Source organism: Danio aesculapii, chromosome 11, assembly GCF_903798145.1.
Source record: "Danio aesculapii chromosome 11, fDanAes4.1, whole genome shotgun sequence".
NCBI classification, from domain to species: domain Eukaryota; kingdom Metazoa; phylum Chordata; class Actinopteri; order Cypriniformes; family Danionidae; genus Danio; species Danio aesculapii.
The window spans coordinates 15,561,257-15,582,643 of NC_079445.1; the positions used below are offsets into that span (position 1 = coordinate 15,561,257).

Here is a 21,387-nt window from a genome sequence, read left to right on the forward strand (position 1 = left end):
GATGCGAGTGTTGTGTTTTTAGTGTTGTATCTGGTTTTGTGAGAAGTGCTGAAAAGACATTGTTTTCAGCTGCATTGCACTTTGATTTTGACTTTAATTACAATAAAGAGACACCAATCTAAGCCTTTATAACAGATAAAGAAATGTAACCACCTAGTCTAACAGTGCAGGCTCATCCTATCAGGGACAAACACTGCGACGGAGCGTCTCTTCCTGTAATTAATAAGCAGAAAGCATCCTGGGTTTGGCTGCCACTGCTCATCTGCACTGTTAGATCACTTCCAGACATATTTCAGTCTGTTTATGTCTCCTTCCTTTGACTTTCCATCCTCTCGCTTGCTTGCACACATACATACACACACCTGCTTGGTCTTTTGATCCCGGATTTTTGCTATCTTAAACTTCTTTAAAGGCTAAACATGAAAAATTTCCATTGAGCATGCAATTAAAGACGATCATGCTCTTTTAAATAGGGTATTTTGCCACATCATTTTAAAAGATTTTGCCCTCAATCAATACCTTTTGGTTCTCTCTCTCTTTCTCTCTCTCTCAGTGACACATTCTCATGTAGAAGCCGCAGCCTCCAGCGCATAACATCTACTCAGCGTAATAGGCAGAGATTGGAAGGTGGAGCGGCCGGAGAGGAGAGATACTGAGAGAACACAGATAGAGGGAGAGAGAGAAAGGGGGAGGGAAAGAGTCTAATGACAGCTAGAGAGGTATTCTGAGGGACTCCTCACTTTTACAAGAGGTTTGGGTGCTGAAAGACTTTTTGTGGCCTTATTTAACACACTTTTGACTCAGTTTTTGGAGCGATGATCTACTGGTCTGTTCAGAGATTTTTTTATGATCAAAACTGGACGTAGAATTTTTATTTTAGTTTCTGTGCTGAAATTCTTCCAGAGTTGAAAATCATCTGACATCAGAAAATGAGAGCAGCGTGGAAAGTCTTCTTTCTTCTGTGCGTCCATCTGCAGCTGGCGTATGGTAAAGTCTGACCTTCGCTTTTAACTTTACAAGTAACTCGCTGCAGTTACACAATGGCCAGTTTCCTGTTTATGTATTGATGCAGTGTGAATGAGGGGGTGTGAATGGCTCCGGGGGCGTTTTTCTGTTTCAGGATATGATGTTTAATGGGTGCTCTAAAAGTGACAATAAATAATTATACACCTTGCCAGAAGAAAGCTGTGTTTGTAATAGGTTATTAATATTTTATTATACATTAAATAATGTTATATTATTTTTATTACTACTTTCATGCTACTAATATAAAAGAGTCGTTCATAATAGCTGTCATCATATTTGTATACTGAATGAATAATTGACCCAAAAATTAAAAATCTGTCATCATTTATTTACTCTCCTGTTACAAACACACACCATAAAAAAATTTGAAGAATGTTGGAAGACAGTAGCAATTGGCTTCTGTAGTATAAATTTTCAGATTACAAGATAATTTATTTGATTTACTGAAAGATTTTAAGGTAAGTGTTTGCAAACAATTTATATGGGCTGAATTTAAATAAACACGTGAAATTTAGTAATGTTTAACTTAATTTGTTTGTTTAAATACAGCCCATATAAATCACTTGCAACCACTTACCTTGAAAGGTTTTAGTAAATCCAATGAATCATTTTCTTAGTGTATGATTAATAATATTAGTAATTCCTTACATTTATATAGCACTGATCTGGATACTTAAAGCGTTTTACACATTTTTGGGGGGAATCTTTCCATCCACTACCATAAATGACTTCCAGTTTCCAACATTCTTCAAAATGACAAAGAAAAAAACTCATAAAGGTTTGAAATCACTTATGGGTGAGTACCCAGCTGGCACAGGACATCAACATGACATCAGATTGACAGTGTAACATCGAGGGGCGTTGCATTTTGTTTGGAAATAACAATCAGGGGTACATTTCCGAAAACCATCATTAGACAATTAAGGTTGCAAGTTCTGTCGTTACAAACATAGTTCATTAATTTGGCGTTTCCCAAATCCATCGTTCCAACGAACATTCACAAACTGCATCGCAAACTTAGATGCTTGCAATTACACCTCTGAAGCTGTAGTTAAAAACATAGTTCCTGGTTGTGTTCTATCCCAGTTATTACCCAACCGGACAGACGTTGGATTTTGGTCACTTTCCAACGCAACCAAAAAACAACAGCTACAGGTTGACGTTGTGAGGACATTGCCACTATGACGTCTATCAGATATTTTGTTTTGGTTGCTATACCTGACGAATAAATGTCAGTATTTGACGTCAAAATTACGTACGTTGGTTTGAGAGATGATGTTGTCTCGACGTTGTATTTTGGTCATTTTCCAACAGAACCTAAAATCACAACACAGGCTCATTCCGAAATTGTAGCCCTATATATGTTTCTGGAGATCGCGAATTATGCAGCCAGAAGTACGTATGACTGCATTTAATCTTTAAAACGAATGTTATGGGGTGGTATGATACTGTTCCTTTTTGCGCTTACCAGCTGACAGCTTACCTTCATGTGGACAGCTTTTCCGCTGTTAACAGTTTGTCCAGTAGCTTGACACATATGTTGACGGACTTGAGTTGACGACAGGGTTTGAGTTTGGTGAAGAATGGTTCAGTAAGCCAAAAAATAAAATAAACAAATTAGGCGTCCACAAGCGCTTTTCTTTTATGGATTGCTTTTGAAATTGGTCAGTCAGTCAATCGACAGCAGCCTCTGGTGGATTTACATGAGAAAACCTGGTGTGAATGGCACTCTTAAGACAAATTTGAGAACTGAAAAAGCATACACACTGGCCTCTGGTGGATTTGCGAAAACAAAAACTGCAAAAAAAAAACGTAGCTCCTGTGGCATATTTTGCGCTCTCCAGAAATATATATAGGGGTACGTGAATGCTGGCAACCTAAATCTATTAACACCTTGTAATGTTGTGTGTCTGCTGGATAAATGTGAGCATTTGGGGGGGGGGGTGCTTTTGAAACTTTAAACACAATGCTGTGCCCTTTTTAGTGTTTTCCATGAGTCCAGCTCATGCCCATGCAGAAGAAAGACTTCTCCAGTCTTTGTTCATCAACTACAACAAGCTTTCTCGTCCAGTAGCAAACATCTCTGATGTGGTTCTGGTCCACTTCGGCTTGTCTATTGCTCAGCTCATTGATGTGGTGAGTCTCAGATATCCTACATTTTTTCTTTTCATCTAAAACCATGCAAACACATTCTCACCATATAGTCACTTTCCCTTTTTTTAATTACTCTTTTCTGTATGGAAATCTCACTTTGCTTCAAAAAACCAGGATGAGAAGAATCAGATGATGACCACAAATGTCTGGGTGAAGCAGGTATGTTTTCATCCAAAAAGAAAAAAACGCCCATAATTAGACATTAATGAGATTTTTAATTGGAACTGGGCTCTTGTTGCTTCACTCTCCACCCCTGTCATACCTGCTGGTTGTGAGCGGTGATGAGCGCGCATGTTTCCCTGCAGGAGTGGAACGACTACAAGCTGCGCTGGAACCCAGAGGAGTATGAGAATGTCACCTCCATCAGAATCCCCTCCGAGATCATCTGGAGACCTGATATTGTGCTCTATAACAAGTGTGTGAGGCTTTTAACAAACCCGGAATTCAGCCAAATCCATTTCTTAAGATCGACATCATCAAACACTGTTAACCTCCCACCGTTTCAGCATTGTGAAAGGTTTCTGCAATTTGGTTTGATTTCACTCTTTCACTTTGGAGGTCTGTTAATAGTCTTTTCCCACCACAATCTCATGGCAGATCATAAGTTTTTGATTTATTTTAAATCCAAGACAGAGTTTCGGACACGAGTAATATAATGCTATTTTTGTCTTTTAACATTTTTACATTTTTTTTGAAATTTTTGCCATTTAAAGCTGCTTTACAGATGAATTTTAATACACTTTAAATTGATGATAATTGTTCTAATTGCATTTCATAATTGCAACATTATTTTTTATATTTTTCTTTATCATATAAAACTAAATTAGACAAATCATTGGACAACAGTGGTTTGTTCTGTAGTCGTTTGGGGAAACAAAAGGGGCTGGGGGAGGAACAATATTAACCTAAAATTACGTTTTAAATGAAAAAACTGCTTTTATTTCAGCCATTATATTATATATTGAGTATTAAACTTTACTATGTACATTCATATTAAATACAAATGTATGCGTAACAGGAATAAATTGTATTTTTAAAATTATAATATAAAATAAATACATTATAGTATAATTTATTTTAATTTTTATGATCTCATTCATACATTTAAATATGCTAACAGTTGGGTTTAGGGGTGAGGAGTGCCTAATTTTAAAAAACCGTACGTTTTCTTCAGAATTAATTGAATGAAATAATTGAATTAATTAATAATAAATAATAATAATTGAAATAATTAATTGAATGAAATTAATTCTTTTCTGAATTCCACTTTTCTGACAATATGTCAAATATGTTTAGTTTCCTAAGGGTGGTTCTTATATATAGGGTAATATTTGTAATTGAATTTATTTTGTATGTCTTTGCAATACATGAAGACTGTGGAATTAAGCTCTAATTAATGTCGGAGGAGGGTGAAATCACACAACATTTACTTTAGGGTGCATTATATAGTATTGCATTAACAAAAATAATTTGGTCTGTATCTGAAATCGCCCTCTATACCCTTAAATAGTGCACTATTTGAGGGAGCAACCATTGTAGTGATGTCCTTGATACTACAGTGGATGTTCTGGCCTGCATTAAATCAAACCCCCAATGCACTACAATAACAAGTGTGAAACCAACGTACACTTAACAGCTAGAGCAGGGGTGCTCAACTCTTTTCCTGGAGATCTACCGTCCTGCAGAGTTCATCTCCAACCCTCATCAAACACACCTGAACCAATTAATTAGGACCTGAAAAGCACTGGATAATTACAGGTAGGTGTGTTTGATATAGGTTGCAACTGAAATCTGCAGGAAGGTAGATCTCGCGACCCCTACATTCCTCAGAAGTGGTTATAAATATAGAAATGTTGCAACAATCGGCCAATATGAACACAAGCATATTGACAACACAAAAAATCTAACAACCATACGCAATAATAACTTATATAATCATTTATTAATTTGTTTAATTTCATATAACCTCACCTAATGAGACTGGTGGACACAATGTTTTCAGCTCAAGTCTATTGGGTCTTAGTCTATTCTAATTTTGGAGACCACTAATCAAAGATCATTCTCAATGTTCAGTTGTGGCCTGTATTTATTTTTAATGTGTTTGATTGTCATAAAGGTGTCAGACAGTTTAACCTGGTGCTATAAAATCTTCTGCTGTTGATGATATTGCTGTGTTGTTAATCTAACATAAACACATAATCCTATGGAAAAAAAAAGAATTAAAAGGCTGATGGCTTTTTATTTGCATGTTGTTGCTTTTTATTTAACTATTATTTCATCAACTGTGAGTTATGGATAAAATATGGTAATTTCAATAGTTTAACTTAATTTATTTGACTTGGAAATCCCCAAGCGACCCCATGTCATAGTCCTGCAACCCCCACTTTAGGAACTGTGAGAGTTCAGACGCTGGATATCCACATCGAATTTATATCGGCTTAAATTTGACAAAAAATTGAATTGTTAAATTAACCTTTGCATGCATAAGAGATATCAGAATTCTTTGTTTCATTTCTAATAGACAGCCTGATAAGTTTGATGCACCACATGGTCTAAGTTTCAAATCTAATCTGTTTGAGGGATTTATCAACCAGGGAAGCACAAACAAAACAGCATCCCTTCCAGTGCACTCAGTGCTCCAATTCACTCACTCGTTTTCATTTACTCTGTAAGTGGAATATATAATTGGACTAATGTAGGGAATAGTGAATGAGGGTAGGGGGTGTTTTCAGATACAGCTTAGGTGTAAATGAGATTCCAATGAAGTCTAAAGGGTTTTCTTTTTTTATGACAAGTCTGTTTGAACTTGAACTTTAGACTAACATTAAAATGCTATAAAGGCAGTCTTTTCCAAATTGATGTTACTTATTTGTTACCCTACATTATTATGTTAACCCAGGGGTGTCCAAACTCAGTCCTGAAGGGCCAGTGTTCTGCGGATTTTAGCTCCAACTTGCCTCATTAGCTAGCCCAGGTATGTCTGATTGAAGCTGGAACTAAACTTTGCAGGTCACTGGCCTTCCAGGACTGAGTTTGGGCACCCCCGCTTTAACTCTCCTGTCATTCTATGTCCATATAGTTGCATGAAGTTTGCAGTTGGGATTGAATGACATCCAAAAAAAATAATAAAACACACACGTCACAAACACACTCACCCACAGACACACATTTAGTTTTTTTGCAGGCAGCTCACTGTCTAATTCACAAGCATCTCTTACTGTAGACAGTTCATTATAAAAAAGGTGACAATTCATTCACTGAATCAAATCAAAATCTGATTCATGAAGCACAGGCCAGTAGCTAGGGGGGGTTCGGTGGTTCGGAAGACAAAGGTCCAGATTTTGTCCCATACATGAGCTCATTCATCCTGCTTTGGCTGCTATGCATTTTCATAAATAGTGAAAATAATCCATCGAAAAGTGATCTTAGACCAAGCCGAATCCTCTGTTGGCTGTCCCTTCAATGTGACTTTAGCTAAAGTATTTTGTGCAAGAAAACATACAATCTGGTGTAAAGAAGTCATCTTTCACTATTGTATTGTTTTTAAATAGAGAAAACATTTTACAAGTGTAGCTTTTATTCTAAATCATGGACCGAAAACGAGCAATAAAAAGGTGTGAAGCACCAAAAGCGTACCATATTAAATTAATTTGAATACTATTTTGGCTATTGTTGATATCCATGTATTAACTTTTTTTACACGAGAGGCTAGAAAAATTGTGAAGCTCTACAATCAACCCAGGCTCATTCTGAAAACGTAGTCCTGAGGATTTTTCTGGAGACCGCGAAATATGTCCCGGGAGGTACGTATTTTTGCAGTTTTTGTTTTTCGCGAATCCGCGAGAGGCCGCTGTGTGCGCCTTTTTGGCTTCTCAGACGTCTCCCACGAGTGCCGTTCGCGCCCGCGCTGTTCTCACGTGAACCCACCAGAGGCCGCTGTCGAATGAACGTCTGTCTGTCCGACTGGCTGATTGATTGACTGGGCGACCGGCCAATCGGCCGGCCGACCCACCCTCCTCCGTCACTGAACCCAACCGATTTTACCGATTGACCAGCCCGCCCTAAACCCAACCAATGATTTACAAAAGCCGTCCGGAAAAAGAAAAGCCCTCGTCCGATTTCTTTTTTTTTTACCACGTTTTCGTATTTTACCACATCCTCACCCTGTTATGAACCTCTTCACTTTATTTCTTGGATTCTGTAGTCTTACCTGATTTCTGGAACCGCTCTTCCCCGGACTCGAACCCGCTAAAAGAAACGGTGTCATACCGCCCTGCAGCGTTCGCTTAAAAAATTAAATGCAGTCATACGTACCTCTGGCTACATAATTCGCGGTCTCCAGAAACGTCCTCGGGACACGTTTTCAGAATGAGCCTGGGTTGTCTACAATTTATTGTTATTAATAATATTACTATGTTCTAATTATTCTTTTTATTTAAATGGCCAAATGTGGAAAGAATATGCTGGACATGTTGTTATTTGCCAAATAAATGACAATAGGCTACAATTTTTAATTTAAAACTTTAACAGATTCCTATAATAATAAATTAAGTAATAAATCAGTATTTTAAAAATAAGTATTTTTACACATTTCTTTATTCTAAAACTTTAGGAAAAAATTTTGGTACATGAAGACCATCAGATAAACTAATTCAGTTAAAAATAGTGCTTTAAATGACACTAAAATGCAGTATTTAAACCTCATCATTGAAACCGAAAATGAGGCATATAACTGCAAAAAAGGTCCACATTTTGAGAAAAAAAAGAACCGCTCCCTACACCAGGCTGGCTACGGGCCAGAAGCAGTAGTCTTAAGGCCTAATCCAATTCTATTTTTGTACCCCTACCCCTTCCCCTTGGCCCTTAAAACCGAGTGTGAAGGGGAAGAGCTTCAAAATGTACCCCTAAGAATTGGGACAGGACTACAACACCTGCACACGTCATCATAAGTCATCGCAATCTCTTGCTTCATGTGAGATCAGATGATCACAACTGCTGTAGTTATTCCAGTTGCTTTATTTTTTGGTTTTTATCTTCAAGAAATCACTGAGGGCATATATTATGTTATCATAACGATCTAATGTGGCAGTAAGATCATAACTGTATTGCGCATTTACACAGTGGCCATATTCATCTATGTAAACACAAAAACGACATTAATATCATACCAGACACCGTAAAAAGCTCATTCCCAACCACTAGTCTTTTCTGACAGGGTATTTGAGTGTCATCGAGTGACAGAATGTTGTGGGTTTGCTATACAGGAGTTATTAACAGGGATTATAGATCGCGAAATTTAGCTGGGTTTTTTAGTTTTTTTTTTAAGCATGATGGTAAAACACGAACGCGGTTATGAATATATTAAAACATATATGCTTGTTTGTTGTAAAAATGAATAATAATGACAAAAAATACTAATTTGTGGATCTCATTACTTCCGGGTGCAACTGTCCTGCCACTGAAGCTGGTGTATTCTGGGAAATTTTCTTAACCCTTGGTTTCGAGTGTGGTCCTGAAAAATCTTAGCTCGAAGGGCTATCTACCTCTTCCCCTTAGCCCTAAGCCATCAAGCTAAAAATAATTGGGACACCTTTACCCCGTCACGGGGACGCACAAAACGAAGGGTAGGGGTAAGGGGAAGGGCTAAGGGGTAGAATTGGGATTGGGCCTTACTCTACTTCTAGTCTTCTAAACTTCTAGTAGGTTTGACTTCTAATCTAACCTAAATCACCATGGATTAAACACCATTAATCACTAACAGCATTATATTTGAATAAAATATTTTCAGTTAACAACAACTTCTCACTTTACGAATTTAGAATTCAAGTCATCAAGCTGACAATGGCAACATTTTAAATTGAACCGTTCCATGATTTTAGCTGTAATTTGATTTTAGGTAAATACTGAAGCCAAGACAACAATTGGATATTCTGAACAATTCTCTAAATCCATGATATCTATTCTCAGAAAGACTGGATTTTAAGAGTTGAGAGGATCTCTAAACCCAAGCACGTCAACGACGTCTCATGTTATTGATGGTTTGGCTCACTGTGATGTACACGGACACCACTAAAGCTGTCTTTCACGCTGCTCCACAGATATTTCATCGCAGATCCTGTCTGACAGTTCTTTCTGTTTGATCTGCAGTGCGGACGGAGACTTTGCGGTGACTCACTTGACAAAAGCCCAGGTGTTTTACAATGGGAGAATCAAATGGAAACCTCCCGCCATCTATAAAAGCTCCTGCAGCATCGATGTCACCTTCTTCCCTTTTGACCAACAAAATTGCAAGATGAAATTCGGCTCTTGGACATACGACCGAGCCAAGATTGACCTGATCAGCATGGCCAGCGACGTAGACCAGATGGACTACTGGGAAAGCGGCGAATGGGTGATAATAAACGCAGTTGGCACCTACAACATCAAAAAATACGAGTGCTGCACTGAAATATACCCAGATATCACCTACTCTTTCATCATCAGACGCCTTCCTTTGTTCTACACCATCAATCTCATCATCCCCTGCCTGCTAATCTCCTGCCTGACAGTCCTGGTCTTCTACCTCCCCTCAGAATGTGCGGAGAAAATCACACTGTGTATCTCCGTCCTCCTATCCCTGACTGTTTTCCTCCTGCTAATAACCGAAATTATCCCTTCAACCTCATTGGTCATCCCGCTGATTGGCGAGTACCTCCTGTTCACCATGATCTTTGTCACTCTGTCCATCATCATCACGGTGTTTGTACTTAACGTGCACCACCGTTCGTCCCGTACACACAGCATGCCACACTGGGTCCGTCAGCTTTTTCTCCACCTGGTGCCCCGTTACCTGTTCATGAAACGTCCACCAGCCTCGGGCAAGAGAAACTGCGGGAAGCTGATTGAGATGATGCACAAACAGGCCGATTCGCAATCTATGTTTCTGCGGAACAACATCCTGGATATCTCTCCGCAAAGTCCGATCCCGCATTTGGGACCTACTTCAGCTGCCCAGCTGGATCAAGTTCAGCAGGACTCAACTTCCCCCAAACCCCTGTTTTTCTGCAGTTCCCCCAGCAGCCAGTATTCAATCCTTCAAGAGGAAAACTCGCAAACCCCCCAAACACCAGTTCTCAGCTACACATGCGCATACACGAACAGCATCTTCGCCTCCAGCACAACTTCGTTTCCAGATACTCTCCTTGGCACCCTGCTGCACACCATACCGCAGGACGGAGCCAAGTGCACAGAATGCGATTTCCAAGGCCACAGTGCTGAGAGTGTCTTCATGGAAGCCAAGGAGAGTGTTCTGGGAGCAGGGAGTTGTCAACACTGTCTTACGTCTGAAGGGACGAGTCTGCAGAAGCTTGATCTCGATGAGGCAGGGAGGTGTACCAGACATAACATGCCCAGCGCTCAGATCTTCAGCCCCAACAGTGATGGATCCACTGATCTGAATGCAGCAGAGCCAGTCAGCAATCTGTCTCAGTCCTTGCTCAAAGCCTTGGAAGGAGTTCAGTACATCGCTGACCATCTCAGAGCCGAGGATTCAGACTTTTCGGTAAGTTTTGCCATTTGAAGGCACAATATGTCCGATTTTTGTAACACCTTACAATAACAGCACATGAATAATGATGTACTACACTGAAAAATGATTCACTGGATTTACATTTTTTTAAGGTAAGTGGTTGCAAACTATTTATATGGACTCAATTTAAAGCAACAAACTAAATTTAGTAATGCTCAACTTAATTTGTTTGTTTAAATTCAGCCCATATAAATTGTTTGCAACCACTTACCATAAAAAATTTGTAAAGACAATCAATATTTTTTCAGTGTTATATGTAAATTAAACATTACTTTATTATGAACAAAAGCTGAGTTAAGGTATGTGCTAATCAAGAACTAACTTGAACTAGATATTAAAGTTTGAGGACAAACTTTATGGTGGCTTGAAAAGCCGAGTCTAAAAGTTTGAAGTCGTTTTAAAGTGTAAATAACTGAAGCAGTTTTTATGAAGTTTGAAACAGTCGGCATAGATAAGTACATATATGTTAGCATGTTTCTAGGTTGTTGCTAGGCGGTTGCTAAAGTATTCTGAGTGGTTGCTAAGCAGTTGCTAACATCAATTAGCATGTTACTAGCATGAATTAGCAAGTAACTAGCATGATTCTAACATAAATTAGCATGTAACTAGCATGATTCTAGCATGAATTAGCATGAGTCTAGCATGAATTTGCATGTAACTAGCATGATTATAGCATGGATTAGCATGTATTAGCATGTTGTTAGCATGATTCTAGCATGAATTTGCATGTTTCTAGCATAGTTCTAGCATGATTTAGCATGTTACTAGCATGATTCTAGCAAGAATTAGCATGTTATTAGCATGATCGAAGCATGACTTAGGATGTTACTAGCATGATTCTAGCATGAATTAGCATGTTACTAGCATGTTTCTAGCATGAATTAGCATGTTACTAGCATGTTTCTAGCATGATTTAGCATGTTATTAGCATGATTCTAGCATGAATTAGCATGTTTCTAGCATGAATTAGCATGTTATTAGCATGATTCTAGCATGAATTAGCATGTTACTAGCATGATTCTAGCATGAATTAGCATGTTTCTAGCATGACATAGCATGTTACTAGCATGATTCTAGCATGAATTAGCATGTTACTAGCATGATTCTAGCATGAATTAGCATGTTATTAGCATGATTCTAGCATGAATTAGCATGTTACTAGCATGATTCTAGCATGAATTAGCATGTTACTAGCATGATTCTAGCATGAATTAGCATGTTATTAGCATGATTCTAGCATGAATTAGCATGTTACAAGCATGATTCTAGCATGGATTAGCATGTTACTAGCATGATTCTAGCATGGATTAGCATGTTTCTAGCATTAATTGGCATGTTATTAGCATGATTCTAGCATGAATTAGCATGTTACTAGCATGTTTCTAGCATGAATTAGCATGTTACTAGCATGTTTCTAGCATGAATTAGCATGTTACTAGCATGATTCTAGCATGAATTAGCATGTTACTAGCATGTTTCTAGCATGAATTAGCATGTTATTAGCATGATTCTAGCATGAATTAGCATGTTTCTAGCATGAATTAGCATGAATTAGCATGTTACTAGCATGATTCTAGCATGGATTAGCATGTTACTAGCATGATTCTAGCATAAATTAGCATGTTACTAGCATGATTCTAGCATGAATTAGCATGTTACTAGCATGATTCTAGCATGGATTAGCATGTTACTAGCATGGTTTTAGCATGAATTAGCATGTTACTAGCATGAATTAGCATGTTTCTAGCATGAATTAGCATGTTATTAGCATGATTCTAGCATGAATTAGCATGTTACTAGCATGATTCTAGCATGAATTAGCATGTTTCTAGCATGAATTAGCATGTTACTAGCATGATTCTAGCATGAATTAGCATGTTATTAGCATGATTCTAGCATGAATTAGCATGTTACTAGCATGATTCTAGCATGGATTAGCATGTTACTAGCATGATTCTAGCATGAATTAGCATGTTACTAGCATGTTTCTAGCACGAATTAGCATGTTTCTAGCATGAATTAGCATGTTATTAGCATGATTCTAGCATGAATTAGCATGTTTCTAGCATGAATTAGCATGAATTAGCATGTTACTAGCATGATTCTAGCATGGATTAGCATGTTACTAGCATGATTCTAGCATGAATTAGCATGTTACTAGCCTGTTTCTAGCATGAATTAGCATGTTACTAGCATGATTCTAGCATGTTACTAGCATGTTTCTAGCATGAATTAGCATGTTACTAGCATGTTTCTAGCATGAATTAGCATGTTACTAGCATGTTTCTAGCATGAATTAGCATGTTACTAGCATGTTTCTAGCATTAATTAGCATGTTGATAGCATGTTTCTAGCATGAATTAGCATGTTATTAGCATGATTCTAGCATGGATTAGCATGTTACTAGCATGATTCTAGCATGAATTAGCATGTTACTAGCATGTTTCTAGCATGAATTAGCATGTTACTAGCATGATTCTAGCATGTTACTAGCATGTTTCTAGCATGAATTAGCATGTTACTAGCATGTTTCTAGCATGAATTAGCATGTTGTTAGCATGATTCTACCATGAATTAGCATGTTTCTAGCATGATTCTAGCATTAATTAGCATGTAACTAGCATGTTACTAGCATGATTCTAGCATGAATCAGCTTGTTTTTAGCATGAATTAGCATGTTGTTAGCATGATTCTAGCATGAATTAGCATGTTACTAGCATGACTAGCATGTCACTATCGTGTTCCTAGCACCTTTCTAGCAAGATTAGCATGTCAGTAGGATGTTAAAACTGTTAGCGTGTGTTAGAATAGCTAGTCACAGTCTCTGGGACAGTTGCTAGGGTGCTGAAATTGGTTGCTAGGGAGTGGCTAGTAAGTTTAAAGGTAATCAGTGATTGGCTGCTGGCTAGACTGAGTTGAATGAGGCCAGACTCTAGTCTGTAGGACAGTCTGATGCAGAGTTATGAGCTCACAAAGGTTGATCCAATGTTAAGTAAATGGGAGTCTTTTACAATGGAAGTCTATGGGACAGTTGCTAGGGTGCTGTAAGTGGTTGCTAGGGAGTGGCTAGTAAGTTAAAAAGTCATCAGTTATTGGCTGCTGGCTAGACTGAGTTAAATGAGTCCAGTTAGAAGTCTGTAGGACAGTCTGATGCAGAGTTATGAGCTCACAAAGTTTGACCCAATGTTAAGTCAATGGGACTTTTGGGATTTTTCTGGGTCGTTTTTCGGAAAACCCAAGGTCGGATCAGTTAGAAAAGATATAGCAACCCGAGTCAGACCAGTTTGAAGGTTTGACGAAAGTTTGAAGTATGTAGCTTGAAAGGCCTAGGAGGAGATACACTTAGAAATTAGTCTCAGAAGAAGAAGAAGAAGAAGAAGAAGAAGAAGAAGAAGAAGAAGAAGAAGAAGAAGAAGAATAATAAGTTTAAGATAGATAACAGTATGCTGGCTTTTCAAGCCACCAGAACTACAACACAGTTACATGAATTGATGTGTGAATAATTACTACCTTGTTAATACATGATTTTTATTTTATGAATTAATTAACACTTTTGTTTTAGCTATATGTAACCTAAATGGGCCCCACTTTATATTAAGTGTCATTAACTACTATGTACTCACATCAAAATATAAATACAGTGTACTTAATGTGTTCATAATGCATTGCAGAATACTTCTGGCGCTCTTTGGGTGAGATATGGGTAGGGTTAGGGATAGGGTTGGTGGTGTGGGTAGGTCACAGCAGACGTGGCACACGCGGAAAAATCACGCTATTCACGCCTAGAGACGTGTGAACATTTTGAGTTACCTTGCTTCATTAACGCGTCAAATCCGCTACATTTGCGGGTCAAATTCACTTAATAGCTTCGGATTGCGTCATGGGTGGGGCTTCTGTCTGCCCGGTGACTCTGTAAAGTCTAGATCGTATACGCAGCCGGCCGGAAGTGCAATATGTACATCAATTATAGTAGCATTTAATATTTAATATTAATAATTAATATTTTATTAATTAATAATTTAATATTAATAATTAATATTTTTACACTACTGTGACAGTTGGGTTTAGGGTTGGGGTGAGGGTAGGCGTTAAAAAATACTATTTATTGGGTAATTTGATAGATAGCATAAATAATACTCGGTACAACTACTGTTTGTTCGTCACTGTGATGGTTGGGTTTAGGGTTGGGGTGGGGGTAGGCGTTAATAAAATACAATAAATGGGATATGTAATAATAATATAAATAATTCTCGCTAACTTCCAGCCGCAACCATATCTGATCTAGCAACAACCCGGTGACTCTAGCTTCCTTGCTAAATGGCTAACATGGATTTTATTGAGAAAATAGCTGTGTTTATGTGCTTTAGGAATGCTGATAAACAGCATCGATTCGTTTGGAGCCCTGTCTGACTCCACTAGATCCATTCAGAAGTGCACTCAGCTCTGTGAGTTCATCAACTCCTCCAGAAACTATACATAGATGAAGGAAGCTTTCAGCGGTGCTTCTGGACACCAACAACAGGCGCAATGTCATAATCATGCCCCTACAAGACAAAGCTTATGATTGGTTAACGTGATGTGAATGTCCGCTGAAGTTCAGATTTTCAAACTCGAGCGATTTCGGGGAAAATGCTCAACCCACACTTCATTCATGCAAATTGCATCTTTCGCGCAGCCTCATTCGCACGTATCGCGCTTCCTAAGCATTTTATCATATCAACACCAAAAAAGGGTAATGTCATATAAAGGCCTTGGCAATGCTAAATCACATCAAAGTTTGTGAGGCCGCCACAGACATGGCGGAAGCCAGACAAAAATTCTATATAATTCTGTAAATTTAACACATCAAAAGCAATTCTAAATTCTATGAAGTTGTTATAACTGAGGCGTGCATTGTATGATCTGCCTCAAAATGCAGACATTTGATAAGAGTCCTGACAGGAATAGATTTACATGCCAATATCCAAATACAATCAGTGCCACCTGCTGGCAACAGGAAAAGGCATGTTTTACACTGTAACAAACTTCTACAAATTTCATCAAATCAAATCCAAGTTCTGTCAGTCTAATCCAAAGGCCTTTGTGATGTTCAATTGTGTAGATCTACAGTTTTCATCGAATAGTGTGTCCCGTGGCGAACTGACAAAGTTCGTTGTTTTGCAATGGGGGAGAAAGTAACTCCACCACACAATGTCTGATCTGCCTTAAAATTCACATGTTCGATAAAATTCCTCTCCTGAAGACATCTACATGCCAATATTGATTTACACTCATAGTGCCACCTGCTGACAGAGGGAAGTTTGGCATAAATCAGTGATTTTCTCAGATTTTTAAAAATATTTATCAGCTTAAATTATTATTCTCCACTGTTCTCTGTCATCCTAAGGCCTCCGGGCGGTGGTGAGCCCGGGTCCAAGGTCCCTTTCACTGCTGCTTGCAGCTTAAATTATAAATGTAATTGCAGATATTAATTACAGATGCAATTACATGTAAGTATTTAATCAAGCATAAGTACAATGTAAAAAACATGTATTTACACAACAAGTACAATGTAATAAATAATTAGTTTCAGTGTGAGTACATATTAATTAAGGCCAATAATATAAAGTGGGACCCCAAAAGGATCTGTTAATGTATCTTTATGCCATCACTTTACTTGAAGGGGCACATTGTCATTAACTCATTCTTAACTACTCATGAACATCACACATTTGTCTAGTAGTGCATGTTTACACTGAAAAACAATAGAAAGTGTCCTGTTTACATCAGAATGAACAGTTTAAACACAGGGGTTCAGTAGAATGTAATGAAGACAATAGCTCCCATGATTGCACACTCAGACACAGCATCATCAATATGCGGCTTTGTTTGTTGTGAACACATGATTACTAGTGGCAAAAATGACATACTGTATATTTAAAGGAGTGTGTCATATTGTTAAAAGCAGGTGTAATTCCAAACTCAACTGACTTTTTTATAGGTGAACACAAAAATGTATATTTTGAAAAATGTTAACTTTTGACAAAATAAAAACAAAAGCATAAAATTGTGACCTCTAAAAATGTTATATACAGGATAAATCATTTATTATATTGAAAATAACTTGTTTTATTCAGTTTCCAAACCATTTAATGAAAAAACAAATTGAAACAATCGGGGAAAATATTATTTTGAACTATTACTTAAAAAGAATCAATTGATTTGGGAATAAGACTATACTGTTTGCAGTGGTGTACATATTTACAGTATAATATAGCTAAATTAACTCATAACAGCAAGCTTTTTATCAGACTACTGATTATGTTACATGTTTTCCTGTCTGTCTGTCTGTCTGTCTGTCTGTCTGTCTGTCTGTCTGTCTGTCTGTTTGTTTGTTTGTTTGTTTGTTTGTTTGTGTTTAGGCTGCCAGGAAAACCAGCCATTTCCAATGTTATCACTCGATTGAATTGGCGTTATCAGTGATTATCAGCTGATAAATATGGGTCGGTAGGGGCCTTCTGTGCCTTCTAGTAGGCTCAGAAGTCTGATATCATGCATCCACATAGTTAATCAGCTATAGATCATATACGGCTGCAGCTGGAAGTCAATTTTATTAACATCTACCCCGGGCATCACGGTGGCGCAGTGGGTAGCACAGTCGCCTTACAGCAATTGGGTAAGCTAAATTGGCCGTAGTGTATGTGTGTGAATGGATGTATGGATGTTTCCCAGTGATGGGTTGCAGCTGGAAGGGCATCTACTGTGTAAAACATATGCTGGATAAGTTGGCTGTTCATTCCGCTGTGGCGACCCCAGATTAATAAAGGGACTGAGCTGAAAACAAAATGAATGAATGAATAACGTCTACCCCTACCCCAACCCTAAACCCAACCATCACAATAATGTAAAAACAGATCTGGATTTGGAGTCTATTAGTATAGCTGATTAACTATGTGGATGGATGATAACAGCCTTCTAACGCCCTTTCAATCGAGTGATGACATTCGAACCGGATGGGAAAACTCAGTAGCTATTATTTCAAAGTACAGCATGCAGTCTGTTCAGCATATATTGCTTTAAAACCATTGAGTAAATTAATTGTGTATAATTATAAAAATATGGCTTAACAGTTATAAAATAAATATGCAAAAACATTAATACATTCAATGGGTTCACTCACTTTTTTGCGTAAAGATTCAACTTCTCTGATTGTGTGTAATGGAAGAAACAAAAGGAATTTGGAGTTGGAATGGCATGAGGTCTATTTTGTCTTCAGATAAAATCCAGTACAGATTAGAGTAAAAACTAAACAAGGAGTAAAAAGGGTTCTAAAAGTAAACGGTCTGTGAAAAGAATATTCAGGCTTTGGTAACGCTTTATAACACTTTATATTATTTATTAATCATAAGCAAATAGTTCATTCATTATCTGTTAAGTATTAACTCTAACAGATGTTAGTAAGCAGTTTATAAATACAGATACAAATGCTGTTTTCTTGACTATTATAAATGTGCTTAATGGTTGTATTTTCATACTTTGTTAATGATTTTTTTTATTAATTAAGTATTGTATTATTTACAAACTAGTTATTTAAGAATAGTGTGTACTATTGCAAGATTATTCAGAATGCGTAATGATTAATAAACTATTTAAGTTAACATTTATATATCTAATTGTTCAGGCATATACTAATAGTTAATTTGTATGTTAATAAAAGCTTTATTAACTCAACTTTATTCAGTTTTTTGACCTAATCTTAAGTGAGGACTACTTATAAATCCCTCACTATAAAAAAAGTTCCAGATTTTCACATGTTAGTTTATTAGTGTCACTTTACAGGATTTAACTGTATTCAGAATTTTATTGTGAAATTAATAAAATTAGCATTATTACAGCAAATTACTGTAAAAAGGGCTATATATTTTGCATGTAGGAATTCAAACTATTTTTATTTCATTCAACAATTTATTTCAGACATTATTACAAATAAACTGTTATGCTAGTATTCGCACTTCTTTGGTACTTTGATACTAAAAACAGAATGCTATTGCAGTCCCAAAAACACTTTGGTTACATCTTTCAAAATAACTTAAAAGAAAATCATCCTGTTTTGAAACAACATGAATGTCATTTATGAATGTCATGTAAATTTTCATTTTTTGGTGCACTGCACCTTTATTTAATTTTATAAGGTTAACATGGAAATATGAACTAATTTTTAATTAACTTAACTTTGTGCTTAGCCAAAAACATAATAAACTGGAACAAAAGTAATTGATTCATAAAAGCAAACACTGTTAAGCACCCAAAATGATTTCAAAGTCAGGGTAAATGTCAGACTGACTAGCCGAGGAAAGCCTGCTTGACAGTAAAATATAGTTAATTCTACAAGACAATACTGTGAAATCACAGTAATGGACTTCACTATCTACTTTAAAGTTTTTTCACAGTAATTTAATGTAACAAAATGACTGTAAATTACTGTTAACTACCTCACAATAATTTGTTGTTAATTTACATACAGTATTTTACTATGAAAGTAATGCAATTATTAGTCTGTATTTTACTTTGAATTTTTACAGTGCTTATAAATGAAAATTAAAGGCTCAGTTATAGTCTAAACAGAAAACATTCTATCCTATTCATTTGAAATTACACAAATAAAAATAAATCTTTGCAATCTTATGTACAATAAAATTACTGCACAGTTTAAACATCGCTAAATGACATTGAAATGTTTAATCATAATATATCTTTAAATTATTACATAACAGTTGTTTTATCTCATTTCCATTTAATTGTATTTATTTCGAATTGTATTTGGACACTCCTGTTATTCAGCAATGTTTAAAGTTTACAGTAATTATATTTTTTAGATAAGATTGTAAACATTCATTGTTCATTTGATGTTAAACCTTTAATTGTCGTTTATAAGGGATTTACAAAGCATAAATAGTCCTCACTTTAGATTAAGTCACAAAACTGAAGTTGAGTTAATAGAGCATTTATTAACATACATACACTGTAAAACCCCAAAAGTTAAGATAACTCAAACCATTTGCGAAAATGAGGCAATTTGAGCACAGTAAAACCCAATAAATGAAGAGAAATCAAACCAACTGAGTACTGTAACACCCAATAAGTTAAGATGACTCAAACCGTTTGAGGAAACCTATTGCTACAAACAATTTGAGTAAAAAACTAATCTATATGAGTACTGTGAACTTACTCCATTTAAGTTGAAGTAATGAGGTATTTAATTAGCTTCAACACTGAGTTCAAAACTCTTTTCAAATGAGTAGAATTAACTACACTTATTTCATTTGATAAAGTGGACTGTTGGGTTTTACAGTGTAGTAACCATTACTATATAATAAAATAATGTTGATTAGAATACTTTAGTAATTGTTTAAAAAAAAATTTTATTAAAAGCCTAAAAGCCACCAACTATTCTTAAATACAAATGGTTGAATTTAATAATGTACAATTAATAAGTAATAAAGTTTGAAAAATACAACTATTAAGCACATTATAAATGGAGCATAGAGCATTTGTATCTGTATTTATAAACTGCTTACTAATGTCTATCAATGTAGAGAATGATTTACAAATAACGAAATCACTGATGCTTAATAACTGATTCATAGTGTGTAGTAATTATAAACAGTTAAAAACCCAGGCTTTAAATAGTTTACTTGCTAAACGGAACTTTGAAACATGTCTTTAGAAAGAGATACTCCTCAAGTTCTACCGAGACACTTTCAACTGGCCTTTGATTCTGGTATTATTTTTTTTATTACCGCTCTTGCTATACTACAAAAACCAGGAAGCACTGTGGTCTCACAGGAAGGTAGTCATCCAAAAAATCAATTCTGAGAGGCAAAGACATGAGTGGAAAATATATCATGATATCTGAAACGAATGAATCTCCTTTTTCTCCACCAGGTGAGGGAAGACTGGAAATATGTTGCCATGGTGATTGATAGAATATTCCTCTGGATGTTTGTGCTGGTGTGCATTTTGGGGACCGTCGGACTGTTCCTCCCACCGTGGCTCGCTGGAATGATCTAGAACATCATGCGGAGTCTTTAACTGGCCTTGTCAATCACACTTGACTGCAGTGACCTCATTAAACATCCGTTGGCGTGGAAATTAAGTGATGTTTAATGTCAGTGCTTTTTTTTTCAATGTAACAGGAAGTTATTTATGGGATTCTGTTTTGGGTTAAATGCGAGTTAATGATAAATTAAATGAAAATTGATGTGATGATTTACTCTCTCCTTTTTAAGACTTGAATTTTCTCTTACACATGCAAAATAAAGAGATTTTCTGAAGTCGGTACTGGTCTCCCATTTCTATGAACAAACATGGAAATACTAAGAAATACTAAAGTTAAATTAAAAAAATACTAAAGTTTAATAAAGTTTAATAAAATTAATATACTGTAATTCTCTAATTATTCTCAAAATAAATGTTTGCTGTTTGTTCAAACTACTTATTTAAAATGAGTTACAATACATTTTTTGAGTATTTTGCGGTACAACTTAATTGTTCAACATAGGCTTATTCTGAAAGCTTAGCCCTATATACATTCCTGGAGAGCGTGAATTATGTAGCCAGAGGTACGTATGGCTGCATTTCATCTTTAAAATGAACGCTAC

At 36.5% G+C, this 21,387-nt stretch overlaps 1 protein-coding gene across 1 annotated transcript; it reads left to right on the forward strand.

Annotated features, from left to right (window-relative positions):
• The first annotated feature begins 731 nt into the window (after positions 1-731).
• Positions 732-21,014, forward strand: chrna4b (cholinergic receptor, nicotinic, alpha 4b). The gene is made up of 6 exons (XM_056468721.1): positions 732-987; positions 3,011-3,162; positions 3,295-3,339; positions 3,486-3,595; positions 9,328-10,720; positions 20,672-21,014. The coding sequence occupies exons 1-6, from the start codon at positions 930-932 to the stop codon at positions 20,795-20,797; spliced, it is 1,884 nt and encodes a 627-aa protein (XP_056324696.1). The 5' UTR covers positions 732-929; the 3' UTR covers positions 20,798-21,014.
• The last annotated feature ends 373 nt before the right edge of the window (positions 21,015-21,387 follow it).